We start from the raw sequence: 27,560 nt of genomic DNA, 5'->3' as shown, positions 1-27,560 counted from the left end.
TTAGAGTCTCCGTTATGGGTTTAATTTTATTCCCCCCAAATTCATATGTTGGACTCCTAACCCCCAGACCTCAGAATGTGGCCTTACTTGAGGACAGGGTCAGGACAGGCCCGTCACATCCTCTGTGAAGCTTGGGGGAGGGGGGAGTGTGAAAGTTTGCTCTCCTTTGCCTTTGAGAAGAAGGAGTGTTGGTGTTACCTTGACAGAGGTAAGCAAGTTAAGATGAGGTCATCAGGGTGCATTCTAGTGCAATGTGACTGGTATTCTAATAGAAAGGGGGAAATTGGTCACACACACACAGAGAACGCCATGTGAAGATGAAGGCAGAGATCGGGGTGATGCTTCTACAAGCCAAAGAATGCCAAAGATTGCCAGCAGCCACCAGAAGCTAGGAGGCATGAAAGATTCTCCCTCACGGCCCTCCGAGGGAACCAAGCCTGCAGACACCTCGAACTTGGACTTCTGGCCTCCAGAACTGGGTGACAATACACTTCTTGTATTGTGTATAATACAGTCCCTCCGCCACCCCTGCATAACTTTTCTTCCAAAACTGCAATGTTACTTTGACACTACAGAGAAGCCCTGCTAATTCTAACTTACATTTTGCTACAAATTAGCATTATTCTTCAAGACTAAACAAACTTGGCTCCTGGCTCTCTACAGCTTTAATAAGCCAGTTTAGAGATGATGACTGCTCTGCCACCACCCCCATGGTCCCCCAGGGCCTCTTAGGAAACGGAGTCTCTGGGGCACATGCCTAAGGTGAGACAAGTGTCCCACTTTTCCAGACATAATCTCTGCCTGTTACAGGAAGAAGAGGGGGAGAAAGTGGTAACGTCATAAAATGACGGCACTGTAGTCCCAAGAGGGAAGTTTTTTCCACTTAATTCAGCTCCTCTGTCTCCTTGGAGAAAAAGAACCAGGATCGAGAAGAAGAAAGAGACCATCACTTGCCCTCAATGCCCGGACATGGCCCCGGAGCCGCTCCCCAGCCAGCTTGTGTACAACCCTGAACTTCATTCCACGGCTCCGGCTCACAACACCTCCCTCCCCTGCCACTTGGCCGCTTCTGCTCCTGGACCAGCTGATGGCAACTGGGAAGAGCCCCACACAGGCTCTGAGTGGGATTTACCTGGAAAATCTGGCTTCTTTCAGACTTTCTCACCACTTTTTCTAACTGGCCCCATTTCACTTTCTAGGTTCCAACAGAGAGGAGTTGCATCATCTAGTCAGAGCCTGTAATTTAATTAGCCCAAGTAACGCTGCAGTTTGGAGAAAACAAATGGATCACAGAAAACTGAAATGCTGTCTTCCCATTAGTGTTCCTATTGAAACCCTAACCATTAAATATTTCGACAAATGTTTTAAAATGCTTACTATGTGTTTTCCAGGCCAAATGAAGTAATCAGCTGAGAATAATAATCTGGATGAAAAAAAGAGGCCCCTTTCCCATCGCGGTTCTGACACTTAACACAAAAGCAGGGTCGGGTACGAGGGCAACCAAGGACATGGGCGTCAGCCAGGTGGCTTAGAGGCTGCCTAGGGCACACACATAGGGGCATGTGGTACGTCTAAGTTTCTGTTATTACCTGAGGCCCTAAACAGTCAAACCAAGAGGCAGGGGGGCCTACCAGTGAATTCAGTATCCCCTGGACCCCAGCCGAGGTACCCAACCTCCCTGCAAGTGACTGTAAGAGGTCCCTCCCTGCCGCAGGGCATGGCCATCAGGTGATGATAATTCCACTTGCACGCTATGGTGCAGGTGGTCCCCTACTTTCTAGGTGTCCCACCTGGAATGTTCGACCTTCCCCAGGTGCTGGCCCAATTCTATTTTCTGAGACTTGGGCCAAGGTCCACTTGATTATTTCATTTGTTCATTTAGCAAATATTTATTGAGCCTCTACTGGGTGCCAGGCATTGTGTAGGCTCTAGGGACACGGTGAGGAGCAAAAGTGACACCGTCCCTGCTCTTAAGGAACTCACAGTCCAGAGTGGGGAAGAGATGATAATCAAATAATCCCTGAACAGACAGAACCCTGCCAATGGGACAAGCCCCAGGAAGCAGAATGTGTGTGACAGTGTTTACTGGAGGGATGCAACCCAGTGGCAGAGGTCAGAGAACGGCAGGGGTCCACGAGGACATGACCCTGCCGTGGGATCTGAAGATACACATTAACTCAGCAGAGAGGGCTGGGGAGAACATTCTGGAAGAGAGAACAGGGTGTGCCCAGCCGTGGCAGCCAAGAGAGCACAGAGTCTCAAGGCCCATGGGACTGAGCACAAAGCAAGAAGCAGGGCTGTGTGCGGGGCCCGGGAGACAAGGCTGGAGGAGCTGGCAAAGGCAGTTCAATCCGGGATGTGGTGGCCACGTCACAGAGTTTGCCTTCCAGGTTAAGGAAGCCTTTGAAGGTTTCAAGCGGGGAAGTGACATGGTCTGACTTGAGTGTGAATCGCTCGCTCTGGCCAGCGTGTGGACAGATCGCCAGGTAGTCACGGGGAAGGAGCGGGACCAGTTAGGAAGGAGGCTGCCGCTGAGGTCCACGCAAGAGGTGATGGTGGCTAGGATGGGGCGGATGGAGAGTGGAGGGGTTGGAGAGCTTCAGGAGTCAAACCAGCAGAACTTGGCAACAGACTGGCTCTCGGGGTGAGGGAAAGGAATACAAAGGTCTTCCAGGTTTCTGCCCTGTACTGAGGGTGGGGCTGCCATTTGGAGACAGAAAATAGGGGCCAGGGGTGGGGGGAGATGGGGGAGGAGAGGTGGGGTTGGTTCCAGGTGTGCTGGATTTGAGACGCCTTCATTCACGCAACAGAAGTTTCAGTAAGCAACTGGCCGGAGGGGTGTGGAGCTCAGGGGAGTCTGGCCCTACACCGTCTCTGCTCTCTCGCTCCCAGCCCTAGAAGCCGTGCGTGTGCTTCCCGCCCAGCCCCAGTGCGCGCCACCCCCCCCGCCCCTCCAAAATCTCATCTCCGTCCTCATCATGCTGGTTGCCTCACAGCCAGTCTCAGAGGAAGGAGGCCTGCAGCCTGGGGTCAAGGCTAGGGCCCACCCTGGCTGCTCTGAATGCATGCCCTTCCCCACCCATCGCTGGAGTTCCTTCCTCCGCCTCCCGGCCCACCTGCTCCCCAGCCCCTCTTCACTGCCAGCGGCATCGACGGAGAGATCTATGCTCACGGTCCTCGCTCCCCCACATCCACGCAATCTCCTTTCTGCCTTCTCCACCTCCTCCAGGACGAGAAACTGCCCAGCTGTCACCACTGGCTGCCTTATACTTGACCTTTCCCATGTCCTCCCTGACATCCTTCCCTCCTGGGTCTCCGGCTGCCCCGTTATCTTCGCTAGCTTCTCTGTCATCGGCGTCTCCTTTTCTCTGCCTCCTTAAATTGTGCCATCCCCCAGGCTGTCGAGATTGACCAGCCTCGCCCTCCTCCTACGGCCACGCCCCGCTACCCCAGCCTCGATGCTCAGGGGCGGCTGCATTTACACGCGGTGCCCGGCAGCTCAGCAATCCCGTCACCCGCGTCACTGGGTTGGCCTGGGCCGTGTCCCACTTGCTTTCTGCTGCCGCCATGGAGCATAGCCCAGCTCGTTCCACATTCCATGGAAAACCACTGAGAAGACAGGGGAGTCCCACTGGACAAAACAGCGAATGAGGAGTCCTGGTGGGGGGACCCTTACCCTGTGCTCCAGGCCTTGGATCTCGAGTTCCCAGGCACAGTCTCTTAACAAGCATGTATTTGGGGTCCAAATTTGGGACAATATGATACCAGTTTTTACTCTGAAATCAAAGAATCGCTCAGGTACATTCTAGGTAGCATCAAGTCACCAGGGACAGCTGACTGGAAAGGCTTGCTCCAGATACTTTTTCCCGTTCCTCACTGTACTTTGTTCTCCTGATGCCAAGTGTTACACACACTTATATTTTTCAGCACCTCGTTTTTACCTTTTGGAGATCTGACAGCGGATTCCAACCTTGATTCCACTGGGAACCATTCAGGGAGCTTTAAAAAATACTGACCCCCGACCTCGTTGGGGATCAAGAATGGATCGATGGAATCAGTCTGAGGTACGGCCTGGGCATCCAGATGTTACAATGCTCCTCACGGATTCCACTACATGGCCATAGCTGAGAACCATAGTCTAGAGACTGAACGATGGCGGCCCCGCTGTAAACCATTTCTCAAAGGCTCAGTCAAGTAAGTATTTGTCTTTGGCTACTTCTGTGTCCCACAATAATTGGTTTCCTTTCCCCGCTTCCCCCCAGAATGGAAATCCACTCTTCCTAAGAGATCCTGGGGTTTGCTCTGGGGGCCACTCACCTCATAGGGCTCCTTGGTGGGCCTGCACTTTTCTATCTGGTAGAGCTGGGTCTTGTAACAGACGCTGTCCTGGATGTCGGATTTCTACCAGAGGAGAAGAGAAAAAAAGCCTGGCTTAACTCACAGGAAATAGAAATGTCCATTAAGCATTCATTAATTTTTAAACCAGTGCTTGGCTGAGAAAGGGCAGAAAGTGGTTGGCAAGGCACTTAATTGCAGTGCAAAGCCTCATCCAAGGATGGAGTGTGGGAAGAGCCCGGGACTCAGAATCAGGTGACCTATTTCTGTTCTTGGCTCTGCCAGGAAAGGGCCAGGTGACCCTGGGCACATCACTGCTCCTTGCTGGGCCTCAGTCCTTTCATCTGTGCGATGAAGACCACTCTAAGACATGAAAGCAGAGACCAAGTATGTGAGCTGGGGAGAATACCTTATTTTAATGAATTACTGAATGGGATACAGATGTTGCTTATTTAAAAACAGCCCTAAAATGGAAAAATAACAAGGACCTACTGTACAGCACAGGGAGCTAGATTTAATATCTTGTAATAACCTATAATGGAAAATAATCTGAAAAAGAATATATATATATAGGTATAACTGAATCACTTTGCTGTACACCTGAAACTAACACAACACTGTACATCAACTATACTTCAATTAAAAAAAAAAAAAGCCCTAGTTTCTGCCCCCTTCCCCAATAAATGTCACAGCAATTCATAATACAGCTTAAAGAAGAAGACAGATAACCACACCTAAGATGATCTAGGGGCACTATTTAGGTGCAGTCCTCTCTGGCGACAGGTGAAATTAAATGACTGATTAATTTTTCAGCCAATAAATATTCACAGAATGCCTTTACAGGCTCTCCAAATTAAAATCCACGCTTCTAGGTTTTAGAAAGAGGAAACAAGAATCAAGGGATAAGGGGAGAAATGACAAATGATTAACTTACAATATTTTACTTTTTAGTTCACTAGTTTTGCTTTCAAAATTATACACGGCTGTTAGTAATTGGTTAATGATAGTCAAAACTGGAACAGTGCATAGGTGCAATTAAATTAGCCTTGTGTGGAAATTACTGAGTGGACCAGCTATGGCTGTCTGTGGGGAATAATTCATTCTTAAAAGCAGCCACCCACCTAGACACTGGTTCTCACACCACCTATGTCCTATGATTTAAGGTTTAAGGGTGAAACAGACAATAAAATAAGAAAGAACCTTCTCCAGTTAGAACTAAGTTAGTTGAGTTTCCAGGGAACTTCTCAGTAGACAAAACCACAGAGCTTTGCAACACTGCACCATTTGTAACCCTGATGCTGGGCAAACACAGCAGATGGCAAGACATCCAGAGAAGGCAAGACATGCCCTGAGAGCTTCATACAAATGTCTCTTACTTGGGATGAGCCGCATGATTAAGAGTGTGAGTAACCAAAGTTTGCATATGTAGATGTGGAGGCAGACATAAGAAAGAAACTAGGGCTTCCCTGGTGGCGCAGTGGTTAGGAATCCGCCTGCCAATGCAGGGGACGCGGGTTTGAGCCCTGGTCTGGGAAGATCCCACATGCCACAGAGCAACTAAGCCCATGCGCCACAACTACTGAGCCTGCGCTCTAGAGCCTGCGAGCCACAACTACTAAAGCCCGCATGCCTACAGCCCGTGTTTCGCAATAAGAGAAGCCCTCACACCGCAACGAAGAGTAGCCCCCACTCGCCGCCACTAGAGAAAGCCCGTGTGTAGCAACGAAGACCCAACACAGACAAAAATTAAAAATATAATTTAAATAAGGAAAGAAACTATTTTAAAAACAAAAGCCCCTCTATCTTATTGATCAGTATCCAGAAAACTGGTTCTGCCAAAAGAAGAATGTTTGAATCTGCTAGCTTACTCAGGAAAGTAGAAATGTCATCCTTTAAATATGTGAAATCATAAACTTTACAGTCAGTTTCATGGAAACATTTTTCAAAACTAATTTTTGAACAACATTCATCATTTCAAAAAGAAAATCAGCGTGTGACCCTCCTCTGTTCCTTTTACTTGAGAACTACTTGTCCCTAGCATGGTGGTTCCTAAATGGTGTGACCTTGAGCCCATATGAGTGAAAAAAGTTGTTAGCAGGCATCTACAATATGTGTGCATTTATTTATAAATTATAAGCATGTACTGTACTAACATATGTACATTATAAAATAGGCAATAAAATAGGAATTTAAAAGGATAAGATAAGAAAGAAATATAGGACATATGGTCTTCTTATAAAAGAGAAATGAGAAATGGCTTCAAGTCTAACATGTCTTTTAAGCTCATCGTCATAGGTGAACAGAGGACCTCTGTTCTCTGGTGTGAGAGAATTTCTTAATCCCTCCTATCACATAATAAAATGATATAAATAACATACTATGTATCAAAGGTCTCGTCTTTCTGAACTCCACTTCTCTCCTGCAGTAGCTTTCCTGTGACCATGACACTGGCTCTGAAATCCAGCTGCATATCTGTTCCCTTCCGAAGTTTCGTCCCATCACTGTTTCTGGAGCACGTTTTTTTTTTCCCCATAAAACATTGCTCTTTTTTTTAAATGTCTTTTACTATAATGTTTCTTCTCATGTACATCATTCCTTTGGTGGCTCACCAGGAAAAAAAGTTGTTCTGTGGATAATTTCCTGTTGAAGCCAAATCTAGGAAATACCCTAAGCTGAATCAGCTTAGAAACATCTATACTTTTGTTCCATTGCTTAACAAATCTCCCGTCAAGCTTCTTCATCTATTCAGCAATGTTTTCTAGATGTCTCCCAAATCCATTTGTTAATAAGAGACACATTCTGATCATGCTGTCTTCTGGGCATCATTTTGGTCATTTTCTCCCTCATCAGGGAGAATATCATTTCCCCAACTATCGGTGAATTTTCATCTTTAGCTTTAATGTAGAAACCTCATAAAAGGTTTGTAAGCCTATTGTTTAGTGGAATTTTGTGGGATATTGGGCTATCACATGACTTTAAATAGCACCGCAAAACTCTAGAAGTTCCTCTTTACGTTCTGGATTCTAAATGTCTTCCTAACAGTGATGACCCCATACGACCTGATCTCAAGGCGCCATATAGGCAAGGTGAAGATCATCCTTCAGGAATGGGTATGAAATCAAATTTCAGATGGGCTTCCTGACAGTTCCAAATTTCTCTGGCTGACTTCCTGTTAGATCTGGTCAGTCCTCACCGTTCTGAGTAGGAGAAACAGAAGGAGTGATATGCAGAATCCATACTGCCCGTGATCCAGTTTTCTTTGCAGAATTCTTTTTTAACCATTGTCCATTTGGAAAGAGTTGATTTTGTCAAAACTAGATACTGAAGCATGTAAATTCCCTCACTCAGGCACGTATGAACTTCATGAGGCAGAAGGATGAAGGTGACCGAAGCATGAGGGTACCATGGCCCAACACAGGCTCCCAGCTCTACCTCCTTCATCTTCAACACACGCGACACCTGGACTATCTGATGCCCAGACTGAGTGAAGGGGCCAAGGTTTCACTTTTGTTTTCTAGAGAAGTAAATGTAAATAGTGGCTTTCTCATCTACCACGCTTTAGAGGTGAATGCTTGAGGGGCTCTGCTCCCCAACTTTTATGATTACACAAGCCCCAGTGCATCTAAGTGGGGACCCCAAGGAGCCAAGAGAAACAGAGCCAAAAAGGCAACAAGAAGCTGAAAGGAAAAGAGGCTTGAATCTCTCACGAGCCTGCCCAGAGCTTAACTCTGTGGGAGAATATTTTTAAAACACCTCAGATAAAAAGCGCTCCCTGAGAAGCAGGCTTTGCTACTATTTTATCCCACCTTCAGGAAACTCAGCCTCACATTAGTTTCAATTAACAGCTCAGATCAAGTGTCAGTAACTGGGAAACATTTCAAATGTCAGAGCTCATTCTTCCACAGAGAGCAGAGAAAACCACCGCGGGGCTCCACTCACCCCTGACAAATAGCGCTCGAGCTTCTTGTTTAAGAGGAAGTAGATGGCAAGGATGTGGCAGGCGCGGTTGGAGAGCACAGTGTTGATCACGTCGCTGTTCTTGTAGCCCAGCTTCTCCGTCATGTGCAGCACCACACTCGGACTCAGGTCTTCCAGGGAAATCCTGCGGGGCAGAGGGACACAGAGCCAGTCACCTCTCCACCATCGCTGAGAGGCTCCAGGGCCTCCTTAGCGATGGTCACAAACATGACAGCACAGAAACCGCCCCCCCCAGCACACACACAGGCCCCCTCATGGACAATCAGTCCATGCATACACTCATTCATTCACTTGACTTTTTATTATGAAAAGTTACATATACAGAAAAGTAAAGGGAATAGTCTAATAGCCTATGTGTGTACCCAATTCCTGGTTGAACCAATTGTTAACACTTTGCCTTGCTTTCTTTCTTCCTTCCTTACTCCATCTCTCCCTCCCTTCCTTTCTTTCCTAAAGTATTTTAAATCACAAACATCATGACATCTTTTTTCCTAAACACCTCGACGTGTATCTTTAAAAACCAAGGACATCTCCTGTAGAACCACAATACCAGCAACACAGCCAACAAAATTTTAGTAATCTCTTAATATTCTCTGATATCTAGAATATATTCAAATTTCCCCAATTGTCCCAAATTTCTTTACAATTTGACATTTTTTCCTTAAAATGTATTTATTGGGGATGGGGTGGAGCCCACACTTAGGTTGGGTGGAAGCTGAGTTGGGAAAGGAGGGTATTCAGGAGCCAGCCCAGAGAGTGTTTAAAGGAACAATGTGAGTTCACAAGTTCACAAATAGGGGATTTGGGGCTCAGCTGTAAAGTAAAGTGCTCTCAGAGGACAGATTAAAGCTTCTACACAGGAGTATTATGAAGATAAACTCCTTGGGATAAAATGCCAAAGAAATGAATGCCAGGCATTCATTTAACCACTCATTCACTCATTTCGTTCATTCAACAAGTCCCTACCTCATGGAGTTTACATTCCAGTGGGGAAGAGAGAAAATAAATTCATTTATTCTTCATGACAGTCTTATGAGTAGGTACCGTTACTATCCCCATTTTACAGATGGAGAAACTGAGGCCCACAACAGGGAAGTAACTTGCACAGGGACACATAGGCAAGAAGTGGCAGCTATGGGGAACACAAAAACAGACTGAGGGGCATAGAGAGTATGTGTGTTGGTAGTGGAGGTGTGTCATCAGAGAGAACGTGCTACAGTCCTTAAGACAGATGCAAATACAGTACTCTGTGAGCGGAAGGCGAGCACATCTGGCTAGAGAGCTCTGTAACCACCGCCAAAGAGTCTGAAGACATTTCTGGTGGAACCTCAGAACCATAACACTAGGAAAAACCACACAGTATAACCCCATAATGGTGCAGAAGAGGAAACCGACTTGCCAAGTTCACAGGCCCGTTAGTAGGGGCAGCAAGGGCAGACCTAGGTCTGTTGACCATTGTAACCTAGGTCAGCTCTCCCTCTATTTGGCTAAGTGCCGTCCAAAGAAAAGGTGCCCAAAAAACCACAAAATCTGCCTTCCTTACTCCTGTTGGCTACAAAATCACAAATTCTAGAAAGCAGGTTGCAGTATGGTTGGTGTGATTAATGGTTAAAAATAATAACGTTTGTTTAAAAAGGATACAATTACGTGAAGATTGCCACAAACACTTAACACAGAAAGCACAACTGTTTGAAACTATCTGGTAACAACCACGTGCCAGCAGCCCTGCCCTAGGTCAATGACACCACTGCCGCTTGACCTCACTCCTGGCCAATGAGATCACTGCCCTGACATTGGCCAATCAGACCACAGCCTCATGGCCTCACCTCCCAGCCAATCAGATCATGATTTTTGTGACCCTCCCCCCCACCCCTGGCCAATCACCCACAGCTACACACGGATGGCCCCGCCCCCTACCAGGAGCAGGCCCTGGAAGGGAGGGTGCCCTGGGTGTGGGGGGCCACTGGGGTGGGGCTGGGGGTGGAGGAGAGAGGAGGAAAGTGAGCAGGGGGAGACACCCGGTCTCTGCCCTTTGTACCCGCTGTCTTCCAAAACAGGTGAACTCTGCCAAACGTAGACTGTGGACTGGCTCTTGACTGAGAGTAATATTTTAAACATTTTCAATAAGCAATGCATGTATTTAGTGCTCTCCTGTATCAGTTGTTGAACCTGTGTTATCTCTCCAAGTTTCTTTCTTTTTTTATTTTATTTATTTTTTTATACAGCAGGTTCTTATTAGTTATCCACTTTATACATATTAGTGTATATATGTCAATCCCAATCTCCCAGTTCATCCCACCACCAACCCCTCCCCCCCGCCGCTTTCCCCCCTTGGTGGATAAAGAAGATGTGGCACATATATACAATGGAATATTACTCAGCCATAAAAAGAAACGAAATTGGGTCATTTGTAGAGACGTGGATGAATCTAGAGACTGTCATACAGAGTGAAGTAAGTCAGAAAGAGGATAACAAATATCGTATATTAACGCATATATGTGGAAACTAGAAAAATAGTACAGATGAACTGGTTTGCAGGGCAGAAATTGAGACACAGATGTAGAGAACAAACGTATCCCTCCAAGTTTTGATGATATAGACAATGGTAAAAAATGTTCCAGAACACTAGGTATAATTTTGAGTAAATTTGCATTAAATCCAATTTTATTCCACTTTGGTCTAATTCTGTCCTGTGAACCAATGACCTGCTTTCCCTCCCACTCATCTCCAGAGCTAACTGGAGGTGTGGGAGAGTGTCCAGGCCCAGGCAGGGCAGGAAGGAGGTAGCCAAGGTCGGCTCTAAAAAAAATGTCTGCTCCCAGAACAGGGAGGGGAGCCTGGCACACAGCAAACATCTGTGACTGACTGGCATGAACATTTATCATAAAGAGTTTACATTTAAAGACATTTTCCTCTTGCGTCTTGGGGATATCAACTTGGAGGCCCAAATAAATTAACAGAAGGCTTTACAGAAGAGTGATATAAAACACAGGACCTTTTTTTTCTCTCTTTCCCAGACGTAAAACATTGACAACATCTAAAATAATTAAATCTGGGGCTATGAATGTCGGGAAGCTATAAAATAGACTTTATAAAGAAAATATTCCTTTCCCTGGTCACATGTTCTTACTCCCTTCATCTGTGTGCTGGTAAAACCAGAAAAATAATCATCAAAAGCACTTTTTTTTTTGCATCATATATTTTTCATAATAAAGACTGTAAATAACACGTGTCTTTCCCAATAGTTGAGATTTCTGGTTTCATTACTTAAAAACTGGACATTGATTTGCCTCGAGTATAAAATGAGTAACGAATCTTACCTAAACAGAAGATACTGAGCTGCTGTTTTCCTTAATATACAAGCTCTTAACCATTTTTACAATCTACCCAACTAGATTATGTGCAGCCTTTATTGCTTTTGACCAAGTCCAAATGCAAAAATGACCAATCTGGCAAAGCCAGTATAGGTTACTAGAATTTAAGTTTTAATCTACAAAAGCCTGTTTATAAGCTACAAAATGAGATGCCTGGGCCTGAATCTTTGTGAATGAAGATGTGGTCAGCAAGCGGGGGGCGGGGGGGGGACTGTATTTTTAACAGCGGCTTCACTTCCTTTAACAGCTGCTGCATTGAGTGGATTGATTCTGCTCATTTAGACCATGATTACATTATGTTAATGACTCATTTGGCTGCCACCAGCGCCTCCTCCTTTACAGAGAGCACACCTGGGCGTGCCAGGCAGCGTGAGCCCTGGTGATGAGGCACGGCCCCTCGGCTTTGCTTTCCGTCTCACACTGGGCTAATATTCCCGGTGTCTATTTCAGGTACTAGCCCAAATCGAGCCAGCACTGGAAACCAGCAGTCTATTTCCAGGTTCCCTTGGTAACCTAAGGAACCTAGACTTTGTTTACATTACCTCCCACAAGTCAAACGCTAGAATTGTAGATGACAGCTATCTATGGCCATGGCGAGTGCAAATGTGGCCCAGTAGCCAGGAGGCGGGTCCCAGCACTGTCCACCCACACCCCCTGAAGTTCTTCTAGACCTTCCTCCCCAAGACGGAGCTCTGCCTGCCCATATCATTTGGAGAAGTCAGTGCTGCAACTTTCATTAAGTCTTGGTGGATGTTTCCAGACCTTCCTGGGCATTTTGAAGATATGACCACAGAGGACACCTCTTCCCTGCCCTGTCAGTGCTCTACTTGTCCCGCTTCATCCGTGGCTCTCTTGTCTTCATCTGAGCTTCAGATCTAGAATGTGCAGGCCACTCTAGGTCTGAAGGAAGAAGTACTCAAGGTAGGTCCCAGTCCTGGGGGGTATTGGACCCACAGGTCCTCACGTTGGCTCTAAAGTCACCAAGGGGGAGGGTCCTCATTCCCCCACTCGGGCTAGTTAACAATATGTCAAATGAGTAGGGAAAAGTACAAGGAAATGTTTTCCTGTACTTGTTTTCAAATCTGTACTCGATACCCACGCATGGGGACATGTGGGCCATCATGAGGTGTCCCTCAGTGATACCCGAGGACTCCTGTGGACTCCTGCCTGTAAGCCTTCCCTAAAAACTCCTCCTCACGGAAGTGGCACAGGGAGACACGGCCTGAAGCAAAGGACTCCTATTCTTGACTTTTCTTTCTGCCCCCAACATTTCAGGGCAGGGGACTTCGGGCTGAAACAAACATCAGAGCAAAGAAGTGGCAGAAGAGGAGCCCGGGGGGATGGTTTGAAAAGGGAGAGAGGCGATTCCACTGGATTCCGGCCGATGCCGACAGGAGAGCTCTTGAGTGGAACACACACACACACACACACACACTCAAACACAAACAGACACACTCACAGACACACTCAAACACAAACATACACACACACACACTCACTCAGGTCATAGCTAGTCTACACGGTCCCTTGCTGTGAACTAGAAAGAGGTGCTGCTCTGGAAAAACGCAGGCCCTCAGGAGCAGGTTTGATAAGGGGAGTGTGGCCTGATTTCAGCGCCCGCACGCCCTCCGCCGGGCGCCCCCTGCAGGGCGCGCTCTGCACAGCCACACGGGCCGGCCCCGCCTACCCTCCCTCTTGTGTGCGGAGTGGGGAAGGGCAGCCAAGAGAAGGCGTGGCCTTTCCTCGAATCACGTGTAGTTTCCTGTCCAGAACTATTCAGGGGCTCGTAAGACAGGCCCCATCTTGCCCAAGGAGGAGTCCTTCTGTGTGCACTTGATTACCTGTTGGGATAGGTGACATTGCATGGCACTTTGCCCATGTAATTCTCATTAAGCCAGCGATTCGCCAGTGCTTGCTGGATATTGGGCCTCTTCACAGGATCTGGTTCCAGGAGAGAACGCAGGAAGTTCACGGCTCCTGTAAAGGCATTCAGCAGAGAACACGCATGTGTTACAGGCTGAAGGAAGACCCAGGGCAGGGGACCCACCACACCTCCTGAGCTACTGCTGATCTATTTTCTGGATCTCTGGGTGTCATAAGTCAAGAGTTTAAGATACTGTCCAAGAGGTGCACCTGGAACACGGTAGAGCACGAACCAGCGCGGGTCTCCCCACATCCTGTACTTCCCCAAACCACCTGTGCTCTTATCTTATGGTCCACCGCTGTGGTTTCTTCTCTGGTCCACTGCTAAAGGTGAGCCAAAGAGGGATGAAAGAAAGTAAAAAGACAGTGCTTGATCTCAAGGTAGGTTTTGAGGAATATATATATATATTATTATATATATAATATAATTATATATTTATATATTATATATATACAAATTCTTTTCAGATTCTTTTCTCTTTATAGGTTATTACCAAATACTGAGTATAGTTCCCTGTGCTATACATGCATCCTTTAAGATTATAACAATGGAGACAACTACACAACATGGGAAAATACGTTTATAATGCACATGAAGGTCACAGGCTCCAAAATTGTTCAGCAGGAGAATATGCAGGTCCTCATATGGACAAGGAATGCCAGGGATTCCTTCAAAATGAAGATGGTCTGTCTTGCTTGAGTTTTGGGACCAGGATTTTTTTTTTTTTTTTTTTAATTTTCTAACATTTCTTTTTTTTTTTTTCTTTTTAAAATTTATTTATTTATTTATTTTTGGCTGTTTTGGGTCTTCGTTTCTGTGCGAGGGCTTTCTCCAGTTGTGGCAAGCGGGGGCCACTCTTCATCGCGGTGCGCGGGCCTCTCACTGTCGCGGCCTCTCCCGTTGCGGAGCACAGGCTCCAGACGCGCAGGCTCAGTAGTTGTGGCTCACGGGCTTAGTTGCTCCGCGGCATGTGGGATCTTCCCAGACCAGGGCTCGAACCCGTGTCCCCTGCATTGGCAGGCAGATTCTTAACCGCTGCGCCACCAGGGAAGCCCCAGGATATTTTCTTATTTATACTCATTTTATGAAGCATTGTGATATTCTCCTTGCAAGAGAAAAAAATACTCTTTTATGTAGCTTTCTACATGATATCCAATTTCCAATATACCAAGCAATAGATTCCGGAAAATAATCTTAATTTGCTTGGTCACCAAACTTTTCTATCTTCTCTCCAAAGCTATTTTTCAGTTTTCTAAGATAATATAACTTTTCAGTGATAAGTCATAAAAATTCTCACTTTCTCACAGGCTTTAGTTGTCATTTCAAAAACTGTCCTTTACAGAATGATGGGTGTTACTGTCAACCATTTTTCACGGGGTAAAAATGAAGCCATCAAAAAAGGAGCTAACTCTGATGCCAGAATCAACCCAAAAGAAATAACCTTTGCTAGTTCAGGACCCCAGGTAACCTCTCCAGGTGGGTTCCCACACAGTTGATGAGGTTACCAGAAGGTCATTTCCCTTTGAGAACGTTGTGGGTAAAAATATATGCGTAGATGCCAGAACAGTCAATGAGATACATTTACTATTCTAAGGTTAATAGCTGCGTCTCCAAATAAAACTTTTCTAAAATGTTCTTCAATGCTCTGAAAAGCAAGTGGGGCTCCAAAAGAGGGGTTCCTCTTGTTGGAACCTCTATCTATCTCCCTTCTCTCACCTCCCCTATATTGTAAGGTCATTTATATTTGCTTTATCAGGGGCATCTATTGGTCAAAGAAAAAAAGATGTGAGCTTAATGAGTTGAAACGGGGAGGCTATTCAGTAAACGATGTTCCGCTTACAGACATCTCTGTTGCTTACCCTCAAGGGACCTGAACAGCAACCCAGGCTTTCTCAGAGTATGATTAACCAGAAGAGCTAAGAACAGACTGGATGCGTGTTTTTGTTCTATTTTCAGAACAAGAGCTCTGCGCCTTCACAAATTGCTGATGAGCACGAGTAATTTTAGTTCAGATCTCTACTGGTGAATTTTCTTTCTGTGGACATCACAAATATTGCCTTCCTATCCAAAAAGGACTTTGAAAACATCCTTAGAGCTCTTTGAAGTTTGTGTTAGGGTCTTGCCTATCCCTCTGACTCATGAGCAAAAGGGATTAAAATATTCTCCACTGTCCTGGAAAGCCATGGGGGGCACAGCCATGCGTCCCAGCCCGTCTTCTAAGCTAGCACTTGGGGTCTCCACGCGGGCTCAAGCGTAGGGATGGCCCGCACAGGGCGCGCTCCCTCTCTGTGCTCCATGTCACAGAAGGTACACACTCTTCCGGTGCAAAACCTGTTACCTCCACGAGCTGCAGCTTTCCAAAGTCTGGACTGGCTTGTGTGAGCTCCTGACCCTGTGCCTAGGGAAAGAGCCACAGGAGACAGATGAAGCCATCAAACTTTTTGCTCCAGTGCAGCCCATGGGACGCCAGCTGGAGTCTCCCACACCTGAAGCTCCTTCCTCATCACCTCCCAGGAGAAAGCAGCAACAACAATTATTTGACAGTCGAGGCTTCTCAGAAATCTTTTTTTTCATATATATGTGTGTGTGTGTGTGTATATATATATATATATATATATATACACACACACACACACATATATATAAAAATATACTTTTTTCCAGGCTCTTTTTCATTATAGGTTATATACAAGGTACTGAATATAATTCCCTGTGCTATACAGTAGGGCCTTGTTGTTTATCTATTTTATATATAGTACTATGTATCTGTTAATCCCAAATTCCAAATTTATCTCCCCCCACCACTGCCCTTCTCCTTTGGTAACCGTAAGTTTGTTTCCTCTGCCTGTGAGTCTATTTCTGTTTTGTAAATAAGTTCATTTAAATCATTTTTCTTAGATTCCATATATAAGTGATATCATATATTTGTCTTTCTCTGTCTGACTAACTTCACTTAGTATGACAATCTCTAGGTCCATCCAAGTTGCTGCAAATGGCATTATTTCATTCTTTTTTATGGCTGAGTAATATTCCATTGTACATATATACTACATCTTCTTTATCCATTCATCTGTTGCTGGACATTTAGGGTGCTTCTGTGTCTTGGCTATTGTAAATAGTGCTGCTGTAAACAGTGGGGTGCACATATCTTTTCGAACTAGAGTTTTCTCCAGATATATGCCCAGGAGTGGGATTGCTGGATCATATGGTAATTCTATTTTAGTTTTTTAAGAAAACTCCATACTGTTTTCCATAGTGGCGGCACCAATTTACATTCCCACCAACAATGTAGGAGGGTTCCTTTTTCTCCACACCCTCTCCAGCATTTATTATTTGTAGGCTTTTTGATGGTGGCCATTCTGACCAGTGTGAGGTGATATGTCATTGTAGTTTTGATTTGCATTTCTCTAATAATTAGCGATGTTGAGCATCTTTTCATGTGCCTGTTGGCCATCTCAGAAATCTTAACTGGCATTGGCTCAACCCTCACAAATGCTAACACCCCACCTTCAGCATCACTTCAGTGACTTCATGGTGCAAAACCCTCTAGATCTGAACTGAGTGTCTGGAATGTATTCTAAGTGCCATCATTGAGCTGTAGTGATGAAAAGGTAAACGTGAAAGCCATGAAAGGCATTCACAACTCTGTGATGTACAAGCACCAACAAGCAGAAAGAGAAACTCTCTAGAAGCCAGAATTGGCAAGATCCCAACAGCTTAAGCTTTCAGACTACGTGGTGGAAAAGAGAGGCAATCTTCAAAAGCGTGCAGAACGCACTCACAAGGGCAATAACACTGTGCTCTTTTTCAGCTCAAATTTGGCAAAAATTATTCCAACTTAGTCTTAAAAAAGAGTGCTATTATACAACAGACGTGGAAAGAGCATTACAAGCATGAATGATAGGGGACTACCCTGGTGGCACAGTGGTTAAGACTCCATGCTCCCAATGCAGGGGGCCCGGGTTTGATCCCTGGTCAGGGAACTAGATCCCACATGCATGCCACGCCTAAGAGTTCACATGCTGCAACTAAGGAGCCCACGTGCCACAACAAAAGAGCTAGTGAGATGCAACTAAGGAGCCCACCTGCCGCAACTGAGACCCAGCGCAACCAAATAAATATTCTCAAAAAAAGGATGAATGATAGAATCATCAAATTAATAAAGATGTGTTAGTGAGACACAATAAAATGGCATATCCTCAATTTGGACGTTTCAATTTTGATATCACTCAAAACATGAGGACAACAGATAAAACCACCAAATCTGGGGTGGGGAGGGGAGCGGAGGCATCTTATACTGAATAACATAAAGAAAGATAGGGAAGCAACCCAGTATAGTAGGGAAGTTCAGGTTTGGGGGTCAAGCAGATGCAAATTAAAAACCAGAGAAGCTATATGACCTCACCGAGACTCAGTTTCCTCCTTAATAAATTGGGAATAATAGAACTTACCTTACAGAGTTGTTTTGAGAACAGGAGATACTATGAAAAGCACTTACCGATGGCCATTCAGTAAATGGCAGCTACTCTTGTTACTGTAAGCTAGTATTCTGGGATGTAAACAAGGCAGTATTATACAGTATCACAAATGAAGGTGGGCCAGGCACGGTAGAAGGGAGAAGTGGTAAACTCGGGGTGCAAAGAACAAAGGGTTGGAGAAGCAGGGGGCTGATGGAAGGGCAGTGGCTGATCCCCAAAACTGAAGTCATTCCCTCTGTAAACAAGATGACCTGAGCTTCCTCAGCAGCTGGGGCACAGCTCTGGGCCCTACCGCATCGAGCCAGATCCCATATCTGAGCAGTCAAATGAATCTATGGGCTGCCTTCCCAGGCCACACACTTTAACACAAGTGCCAGAGACTTAGATTCCCTGAGCAACTACTATGTGCCAACGCTATGTTTGGTACCTGGCACAAAGGGTTAAAGCCCAAGATGAGTAGATATACACACATCCCAACGGTAAAAGAATAAAAGGGGGAGGGCAATGTCCAAATTCCTTAATTGTAAAATCAGATATAGAAATGCACTTCATGCTTGTTCATGCCTCACCAGTCAAGACCACAACATCCTGTAGGAATGTGAAGATCTTTAACAAGCACACACAGAGCTTAAGGCCAAAGTCAGAACTGTCTGCTCAGCGCAGGAGCTACGTGAGGTTGGACCCCGACTCCAGGGATGCTGACATTGCTTGGAACATTTCTAATTTTTCTTCTGTGGAATTTCCTTTGGACTTTTTTTTTTTTTGTTAACATTTTCAGGGGTGCAACTTTTACTTCTTTAAGGGTAAATTTAATTGTCACAATCAGAAGACACTTAGAGCCTAGCCTACTAAGGCCAGATAATAGTATTGGGGGTAAAAACAAGTTTGGTTCAGAAGTAATGAGACTGATTTCCTCGTGCTCTTACTCTACCTTTCCTTGCCCTGCTGCCCGACCCTCCTCAGTGACGATGGCAGGGACCACTGCCCACCCCCCACCCCCGCTCCTCCTCCTACAGCCTGTGGCTCACACTAATAATGCTGTTTGGTCAACGGATATTTCTGGCTTTCTGCCTTCCAGATATATGGTAGGGTTGCACTTCCTCAGTTCCTTTAGCTGGGTGAAGCCATGTGACATGTTTTAGAAAGTTAGGAGTTATGAGTGGAATGTTGGTGGAAGATTTCACTGCTGACATGAGACCTTCTAGATTTCTCTGTCCCTCTGCACGGATCAGATACATTTGAGATGGTGGCTGCCCCATTGGTCTGGGACCCTGACTAACTAGAATGAGCAGAACGCTTTGACCTTTGATCCAACTCTCCATAGACATAAAGCAGGAATGAGAAATGAATCTTTGTTGAATTCCCTGGTGGTCCAGTGGTTAGGACTCTGTGCTTCCAATGCAGGGGGCATGGGCTCAATCCCTGGTCGGGGAGCTAAGATCCCGCATGCCACATGGCGTGACCAAAAAAAAAAAAAAGAGAATCTTTGTTGTCTTATGCCACCGAGATCTGGGGGCTGTTTGTTACTGCAGCATAACCTGGGCTATCCTGACTAATACAGTGAGAAGCAGCTCCAGCTCTTTAGGGTTTCACTGGGATTCAAAGTGAACATTGTCTGCTTTTTCCAGGCATGAGGATACAAACAACCTCCTATTGTTCTTTGTATTGGGCCACTTAGGACAAAACAGGCTCTGAATCATAAGAGGAACTTCAGAATCACTCTGAAAGATGGCAGTACTTATGACTATAAAACCCTTAAAGAGATTACCTTGAAAAATTGAATTTATTTATAAACATTAAATCTTTTTTGTTACCACAATGAGGTATCATTAGACCCCTATCAGAATGGCTAAAATAAAAGGTAGTGAGAGTATCAGATGCTGGCAAGGATGCAGAGAAACTGGATCACTCACACATTGCTAGAGAGAATGCCAAGTGGTACAGCCACTCAGAACAGGAGTGTAACAGTTCCTTACAAACCAAATATGTGCTTACTATACAACCCAGCGATTTCACTCCTAGGCATTCATCTCAGAGATATCAAAACATGTTCACACAAAAACCTGTATATGAATGTTGACAGCAGATTTATTCATAGTAGCTGGAGACTGGAAACAACCCAATGTCCTTCAATGGGTGAATATTTACACTATGGTATATCTATACCATGGACTACTACTCAGCAGGAAAAAGGTACAAAGGATTGATACGTGCAACAACTTAGACGGATCCCAAAGGAATTATGCTGAGTGACAAAAAGTGATATATATAAATATACAGCATTTTTGAAAGGACACATGGTAGAGTTGGAGAACAGGTTAGTGGTGGCCAGGGGTTAATTAGGAGGCAGGGAGGTGGCTGTAGCTACAGAAGGGTAGGACGAGGAATCCTGGTCATGGGACTGTTCCCTATCTTGACTGTGTAACTGTCACATGACTCTGCACGTGTGATGAAACTGCATAGAACTAAATACACACCAACACACACAAGTGCAGGCATATCTCAATAAGCTCAGTGGATTCTAACAAGGTCCTGGTGGTGATATTAAACTACAGTTACTTAAGATCCTACCAATGGGGGAAACTGGGTGAAGGGTAAACATATCTCGCTGTATGATTTCTCACAGCTGCATGTGAATCCACAATTACACCACAACAAAAAGGTGTTTAAAAATTGTAATTGGTTTAAAAACAACAAGAACAACAACAAAAACCTATCTTTATTCTCTATCCCCTTATCCTGGTTTATCTTATTTTCTTTAGAGCACTTAAACTATTAAACATCACACGTGTTTGTTTATAGGTTATTTTTTTGCCTCCCCTGCTGATATGTATGCTCTATATGGATAGAGACTGTTTTATCCTCCTGGTGCCTACAGCATTCCTAGCACAGAGTTGATGCCCAGGACATATTCATGGAATAAGTGAATGAATGTGAAATATGGAATGAATGAATGAATGTGCTTTCATTGCAGCACTTTCAACATTTCAGAAAGCTCTAAAACATAAATATAACAATTCAATCAACATTTTTCACGTTTTCTAACTCCAGGAGTTAAGGCTCTTGGTGCAGGACTATTTCTTTTACAATGACAGAACTGTGTAACTCATCTTTCCAAGTACATAATGCCTGCTTTGCTTTCAGCCTCCAGAGATTCGAACCTCCCCAGCAGAGATGAAAGTATGAACCGAATTAGATAATTACCTATAAGAATGCATTTCAGCTTGGGTGCCATTTGGCAAGCATTAAATTCCGGGTCAGGCTCATGGATGCTTTATAAACTCAAGAAAAAAATACCTGATAGTAGTCAAACAAAAATGCTATATTTTAACCATGTTTCATACATTGGAATTAAATAATTACTCCTTTTTTCTTTTTTGGCCACATGCCTTATCTTAGTGAAGCTGAGTTTATTCTAAGGAGCCAATTAAATGACTGTCAAGGCCAGGAACTTGAAGTGAATTGTGAAACAAACCAAAGAACAAACTGTACTAATCTGCTGTATCTGAAACCAAACCTTAATACGAACTGTTTACTGAAACGTGAACCAGGTAAAGTTGAGTGTACTTTCCAAACACACCTGATGATTCAGTCTAATCAAGTAACCAAACCTATATATATTTAAAAGCTCCTGAACAGGCTCAAAAACTCACATTGCTAAACAAATCCCAGACCAAAGTTGAATGAAACTAATATTTCTTTACAGTGACTTGACTAAGGAAGACACAATAGAAATGTGATGATCAACATTCTTTTCAAAGTCAACATGATACTATGGTGAGTTTTAAAACACACCAGCCTGAAAGTATTTTTCCAAGGGAGACTATATGATCCTTTTGATATGTGTATTTTGTGCAGAAGGAGGAAGTTAGGGGTTCAGAATTACAACGGAAAAAGAAAGGATTGAGGAGAGTGCCTCCTTAGAGATGGGAAACCCAACCATTTTTTGTGACTTAGCTTTAATACTAGGAAGAGACCGAGTACAAGCAGAGGGTCGTCCTAACTCCAGTGCTGCAAAACAAACACTGCTTCCGGTGGTTAGAATGCAGCCCTGGGCCCTGAATCGGAGTGGCAGGTGCGTTACCTGTGGAGAGCTGGGTGGGAAGGGGGTTCATTTCCTTGTCCACCATCTTCTGGTACAAAGCCCTCAGGCTAAAAGGCTCCACCGTGAAAGGCAGGGTCCCGGTCAGCATAGCATACATGTTCACACCTCTGAAAAGAGAGACACCAGAGCATGAGACCAGAAGACCCCGGGGAGAGGATGGCAAAGAGGGCGTGGGCTTGGGGAAGCTGCAGTCCTGCCACTTTCATGTCCACCTCAGTGCTCCTTCTTGGTCATTTTCTAGAACACTCAGCTCTGCTCTGAAACAGCAAATGTGAAAGACGTGGGTGAAAGCACAACTCTGACGATGTGGACAGGCAATAAGAAGAGTTTAAAGAGCTTCAAGATGATACAAATGAACTTATTTACAAAACAGAAACAGATTCACAGACATAGAGACTTACGGTTACCAAAAGGGGAAGGGGGGGATAAATTAGGAGTTTGGGGTTAACAGATACACACTACTATATATAAAAGTGATAAACAACAAGGACCTACTGTATAGCACAGGGAACTCTACTCAATATTCTGTAATAACCTATTATGGGAAAAGAATCAGAAAAAGAATGGATATATGTCTATGTATAACTGAATCACTTTGCTGTATACCTGAAACTAACACAATATTGTAAATCAACTATACTCCAACATAAAATTAAATTAAAAATTAATTAATTAATTAAAAATAAATAAATAAAGAGCTTCAAGAGCTATCCCAGTAAGGAGGGGAAACTATGTCCCTTCCTTGTGGAAGGAAGTCCAGACCAAATGATGTGAAAAATACCTGGGGAACCTCATGTAAATGGGAACCTCGAATAAAAGTAGGTCTGCCATGATGTGGTTTTCCAAGTACAGTTTACAAGGTGGAGCCGGGAGGAGGTCGGACCAAAAAATACATAGCAAGACCCTGCACAGGAGCGCAAGTCACGGCATAGCCAGCAAGCCTGGTTACCACTCAGCCCTTTTGAGACAAAAGTCTCATACCCCACACTGGTGTTTCGCTCTTCCCTTGAGTTCTGTTTTGGCCTGTCACTGGAGAAATTCCTTTGGGGGTGGGGAGGGGAAAGGAAGTCTCTTTCCCACTCTTATTTTCTATATTATTGTTTATTGTGAGATTCTGCCACCCAGCTCTGGCCCAATATCTCAGATGTGGTCAGAATACCTTTCGAATGGGCTTAACTATACTTATATCCAAAGCCAAACCAGAGAGCAGCAACATCTCTTGGAGGATTTTTATTCTTCTGATGTGCAAACCTAGTATCATTTTGATGAGATTTCCTGATGGGGATGAAACGCCTTGCCTGCCAAGAGGTCTGAAGTGTTCAAAAGCGCCCAAGGGAATGTTTTTAAAAGAGGCAACAGGATCTCCAGTCCAAACAAATCCAATGAGACTGACTGAAATGAAGACCCTTGGGGCCCAATTCCACCAAGGTGCCTCTGAATCACAGCGCTCCGGAGAAGGACAGGTACAGAGCCCACAGGCTCCAGCTAGAGATCATTCTCGAATTGCAGGCATATGCCGAGACCCAGTTCCTGTTCTGTAACTCGCAGTCGAGTTAGGGAGACTGATACATCAACATTCATTCCACAAATGCTTGCAGGTCGGCTCTCTGCCCCAGGCAGTGGAATAGATGCTGGCTCTGGGGCGGGTGGGGAACCAGACAAGGAGCTGTCATCTTGGACTTAGAATTGGGTGAAGGCTGACAACCAGCAAGTCAACAAATAAATAAGCACAGTTCTTTCAAATAGTGAGTGCAGAGGGGATAAGAAAATGCTGAACTCTGCTGCTCTTGACCCCAGAGGAGTTCAGTTAAGGGAGACAAAGGACTATAATAAGTACTTGAAGATGGGAGGCCTCTCAGGGGTAAGTATATGTGTGTGAGCTTATCTGTCTTGGCCGGCTGGATATGAGGATAAACTGTGTAGACCAAGAAATGGAGACAAGAATGAACAAAGCACATGCAGAGCCGTTTAGAGCAGCGTTTTCCTGTGTGTGCTAAGTGGAACACGTTTCCCAGGACAAGAATAGATGTTGGGTGAATAAACCTTCTATGGCCAGATAATTTGGGGAGTAGTCACCTGGCATTAAGTGGATGAGGGCTCAGAATGGGGCGCAGGAGACTGTGTCATGTTGTTATTAAAGTCTGAACGGGAGGGATGGCATGCAGTGGAAAGAGAAAGGCAAATTAGCAATAGAGACGTTTGAAGGGGAAGCAAGATGCAAACGTGGAAAGCCGGATGATAGTGGTGATCGTGATAGAAGACAGGAAGCTGGGAGGAGAGCCAGTTTGGGGGCAGAGGGAAGGGGTGTTAGGGGATGTAGCCTGTTTGAGAAACTGGGATGCAGTGCTGCATTGTGGGTCTGTTTGAGGCAGAGCCAACCATCTTTGCTTGGAGGATGCTTGGAGACTGATGAGAGGGAAAACTAAGAGGGCCTCCAAATTGTATCATTTTTGCATTCAAAGGGGTCTTGGACACATGGCTCTTATGGATGGAAACCCCATGGGACACTCCACGAGGTTGTTGTTGGAGACCCCTGAAGAACCTCAGAGTCAAACAGCTTCCAACCTCCCTAAGTCAGCTCAGGCCATTCAGGGCAATGCATGGGGAGGGGCTTCAAATACTAAGCCAAAGTCTACAACTTCTACCCATTGGCTGTGGGACACGACCAGTCAATCCTGTCCCTGCTCACCTCTGCGTGCCTTAATCCTGGCTCTGACACTCACAGCTAAACAGCTGAACAGCCTGGTACTTAAACAATATCATTTTTCCCGCAGGTGTTTTATGGTACCCAACCCATACAGTGATTCCCAAACTGAGGCCCAGGGACACAACTTCAGGGGCTCAGCAGTCCTACTTTTGCTTTTCTTGTGGTGACAATACTAAAACATTTGACAAAGCCCAACCAGGGACATGGGACGGCCGCCATATAACCCAGTCACCTCCACTGTACACACTTGACTGCAGTGCCTGCTTTTGCATTTGTGTTTACCAACACACACCTTTCTTAAGGTGTGTGCTAAAATATACCACCTTTATTATCATAGGCCAATGAGAAAGGAGCAGAGGTGGACTTAATTTGTCAGTGATGTCTCTATGCTTATATCTGCGGGAAAGAAAGTCTCCTGATGATCTGGAGAGTGTGGTGGTTCCCAAAGTGTGGTCCTCAGACCAGCAGCCGAAGCATCACCTGGGAACTTGTTAGAAATGCAGATTCTTGGGCCCCGCGCCAGACCTACTGAGTTAGAAACTCGGGGGGTGGGGACCCACCCCCCATGTGCTTCCCGTGCACACTCAAGGTTAAAAGCCACTCAAAGAGTGAAAAGTGGTGAGCGAGTGCAGTGATCCCAAGCCAGGACTGAGCAGCTCAAAAAGCCTGTGCCCACCGGTGAGAACCACACTCAGACTGCATACAGCAATTCAGCTCCCACCCACAGTAGCCTTGGCATTTAGTGAATGTTGCTAATTTGAATATTTGGGGGTTCTTTTAGTCTTGGTTAGATTTAACTTGTAAATGAGTTTTGGTTTTTCATTTCTACAGGACCCTAAATAAAAGGAGTTTAATTTTACAGGCATGCACAATAAGTAAAACTTAAATAAAAATCACAAGTCAACACGAGGGGTTACCAAGAATGTTCTTCCTTTATAAGAAGAGTGAACGAGGGCTTCCCTGGTGGCGCAGTGGTTGAGAGTCTGCCTGCCAATGCAGGGGACACGGGTTCGAGCCCTGGTCTGGGAGGATCCCACATGCCGCGGAGCAACTAGGCCCGTGAGCCACAATTACTGAGCCTGCGCGTCTGGAGCCTGTGCTCCGCAACAAGAGAGGCCGCGACAGTGAGAGGCCCGCGCACCGCGATGAAGAGTGGCCCCCGCTTGCTGCAACTAGAGAAAGGCCTCGCACAGAAACGAAGACCCAACACAGCCATAAATAAATAAATAAATAAATAAATAAATAAATAAATAAATAACAAACCAAAAAAAACCCAGGAAGACAGGGAGTTCAAAAAAAATTAGAAAAAAAAAAAAAAGAAGAGTGAACGATACTGAAGTTTGATGAATATCGCCCTATGACCTTTTCTATTTCCCTTTATCTTTAGGGACACAGAGCATCCTGTGACAGGCGGGGTGCCTGAAAGAGTGCAGAATGCTACATAAGGTAGCATGTTACGGTAATGGGACGGGGATCCAACTGAAGAAGATTGGTGAGTGTAATATGGGGTCAGAGAACTGACTCTAAAAGCTTTATGAACTTTCTTCCTTCAAGGAGTTCTTAAGACATCAAACTGCTTGTCTCCTTGTCACCCCTGGCTGCAAAAGATGACAGAAATCTCCTCCAGGGCTTCCCTGGTGGCGCAGTGGTTAAGAATCCGTCTGCCAATGCAGGGGACACGGGTTCGAGCCCTGGTCCGGGAAGATCCCACATGCTGCGGAGCAACTAAGCCCGCGAGCCACAACTACTGAGCCCACGTGCCACAACTACTGAAGCCCGCGCGCCTAGAGCCCGTGTTCCGCAACAAAAGATGCCACCGCAATGAGAAGCCCGCGCACCACAACAAAGAGTAGCCCCGCTCACCACAACTAGAGAAAGCCCGCGTGCAGCAACAAAGACCCAAAGCAGCCAAAAAAAAAAAAAAAAAATCTCCTCCAGTCACTGCCCCTCTCTATGATCTTGTGGTGACCACAGATAAAGGTAGCAGATGCTTGTCTTAAAAATGGTGTCCGTGAACTCTGTGGTCAGACCAGGATCGAGCAAGTGGTTTTTATAGTAATTCTACCTGATTATTTTACCAAACTCACTCCAGGTTTCCATTTCTCTTGGAGGAGTTTATCATCAACAAAAAACAGTCACAAATCTGTAAAGAAGACCCAGCTCTCTCATCCAGCGTCTCTCATCTTTAAAGTGTGGATAATAATAGTACCTACCTCTCAGGCTGTATGAGGGTCAAATGAACTAAGCCACAGAAAGTGCTGAATGCTGTGCCTGGCATAAATTTACTGCTTGATAAATGTGACCTGTCATTTCATCACAAAACTTTTAAAAACGAGAGATAAAAAGCTACCATTATATTTGTACCTATTGCCAAATGATAATGGAAACGTACATTAATAGTCCTACAGCCGCAGGAGATATGAAAAGGGAAACCAGATTGAGCATCTTAATTCCCCTCCCCTAGAGTTTTCATACACATTTAATATCTGGATAAAGAGAAATCCAGTCCCTTTGACATTTCAGAAGGATGTGAGAATACCAAGGGAAAAATGTGGAATGTGGTTTATAAACCTCTGTAATCCCATAGAATTAGTAGGAGTTTCAAAACATGTTCAGAATTTCCTGATGTGTCTTTTGAAACATGGCCCATGGGCTTTCT

At 45.1% G+C, this 27,560-nt stretch overlaps 1 protein-coding gene and 1 long non-coding RNA gene across 2 annotated transcripts in view; one reads left to right on the top strand and one right to left on the bottom strand.

The window, feature by feature from the left end:
- Window positions 1-27,560, bottom strand: part of HUNK (hormonally up-regulated Neu-associated kinase) — a 109,103-nt gene that overhangs the window by 12,876 nt on the left and 68,667 nt on the right. The window contains exons 5-8 of the mRNA XM_028166940.2: window positions 22,174-22,301; window positions 13,529-13,664; window positions 8,275-8,437; window positions 4,318-4,401 (exon numbers count right to left, since the gene is read on the bottom strand). Coding sequence (XP_028022741.2) covers window positions 4,318-4,401; window positions 8,275-8,437; window positions 13,529-13,664; window positions 22,174-22,301 — 511 coding nt within the window. The remainder of the gene's footprint in view (window positions 1-4,317; window positions 4,402-8,274; window positions 8,438-13,528; window positions 13,665-22,173; window positions 22,302-27,560) is intronic.
- On the top strand, window positions 2,293-8,006 carry LOC130708156 (uncharacterized). Its single transcript, XR_009008258.1, has 3 exons — window positions 2,293-2,486; window positions 3,928-4,194; window positions 7,684-8,006. It is a non-coding gene; the product is annotated as an uncharacterized LOC130708156 (long non-coding RNA).

This window comes from Balaenoptera acutorostrata, chromosome 4, assembly GCF_949987535.1.
Source record: "Balaenoptera acutorostrata chromosome 4, mBalAcu1.1, whole genome shotgun sequence".
Classification (NCBI taxonomy): domain Eukaryota; kingdom Metazoa; phylum Chordata; class Mammalia; order Artiodactyla; family Balaenopteridae; genus Balaenoptera; species Balaenoptera acutorostrata.
This window is presented reverse-complemented; position numbering and strand designations above follow the sequence as displayed.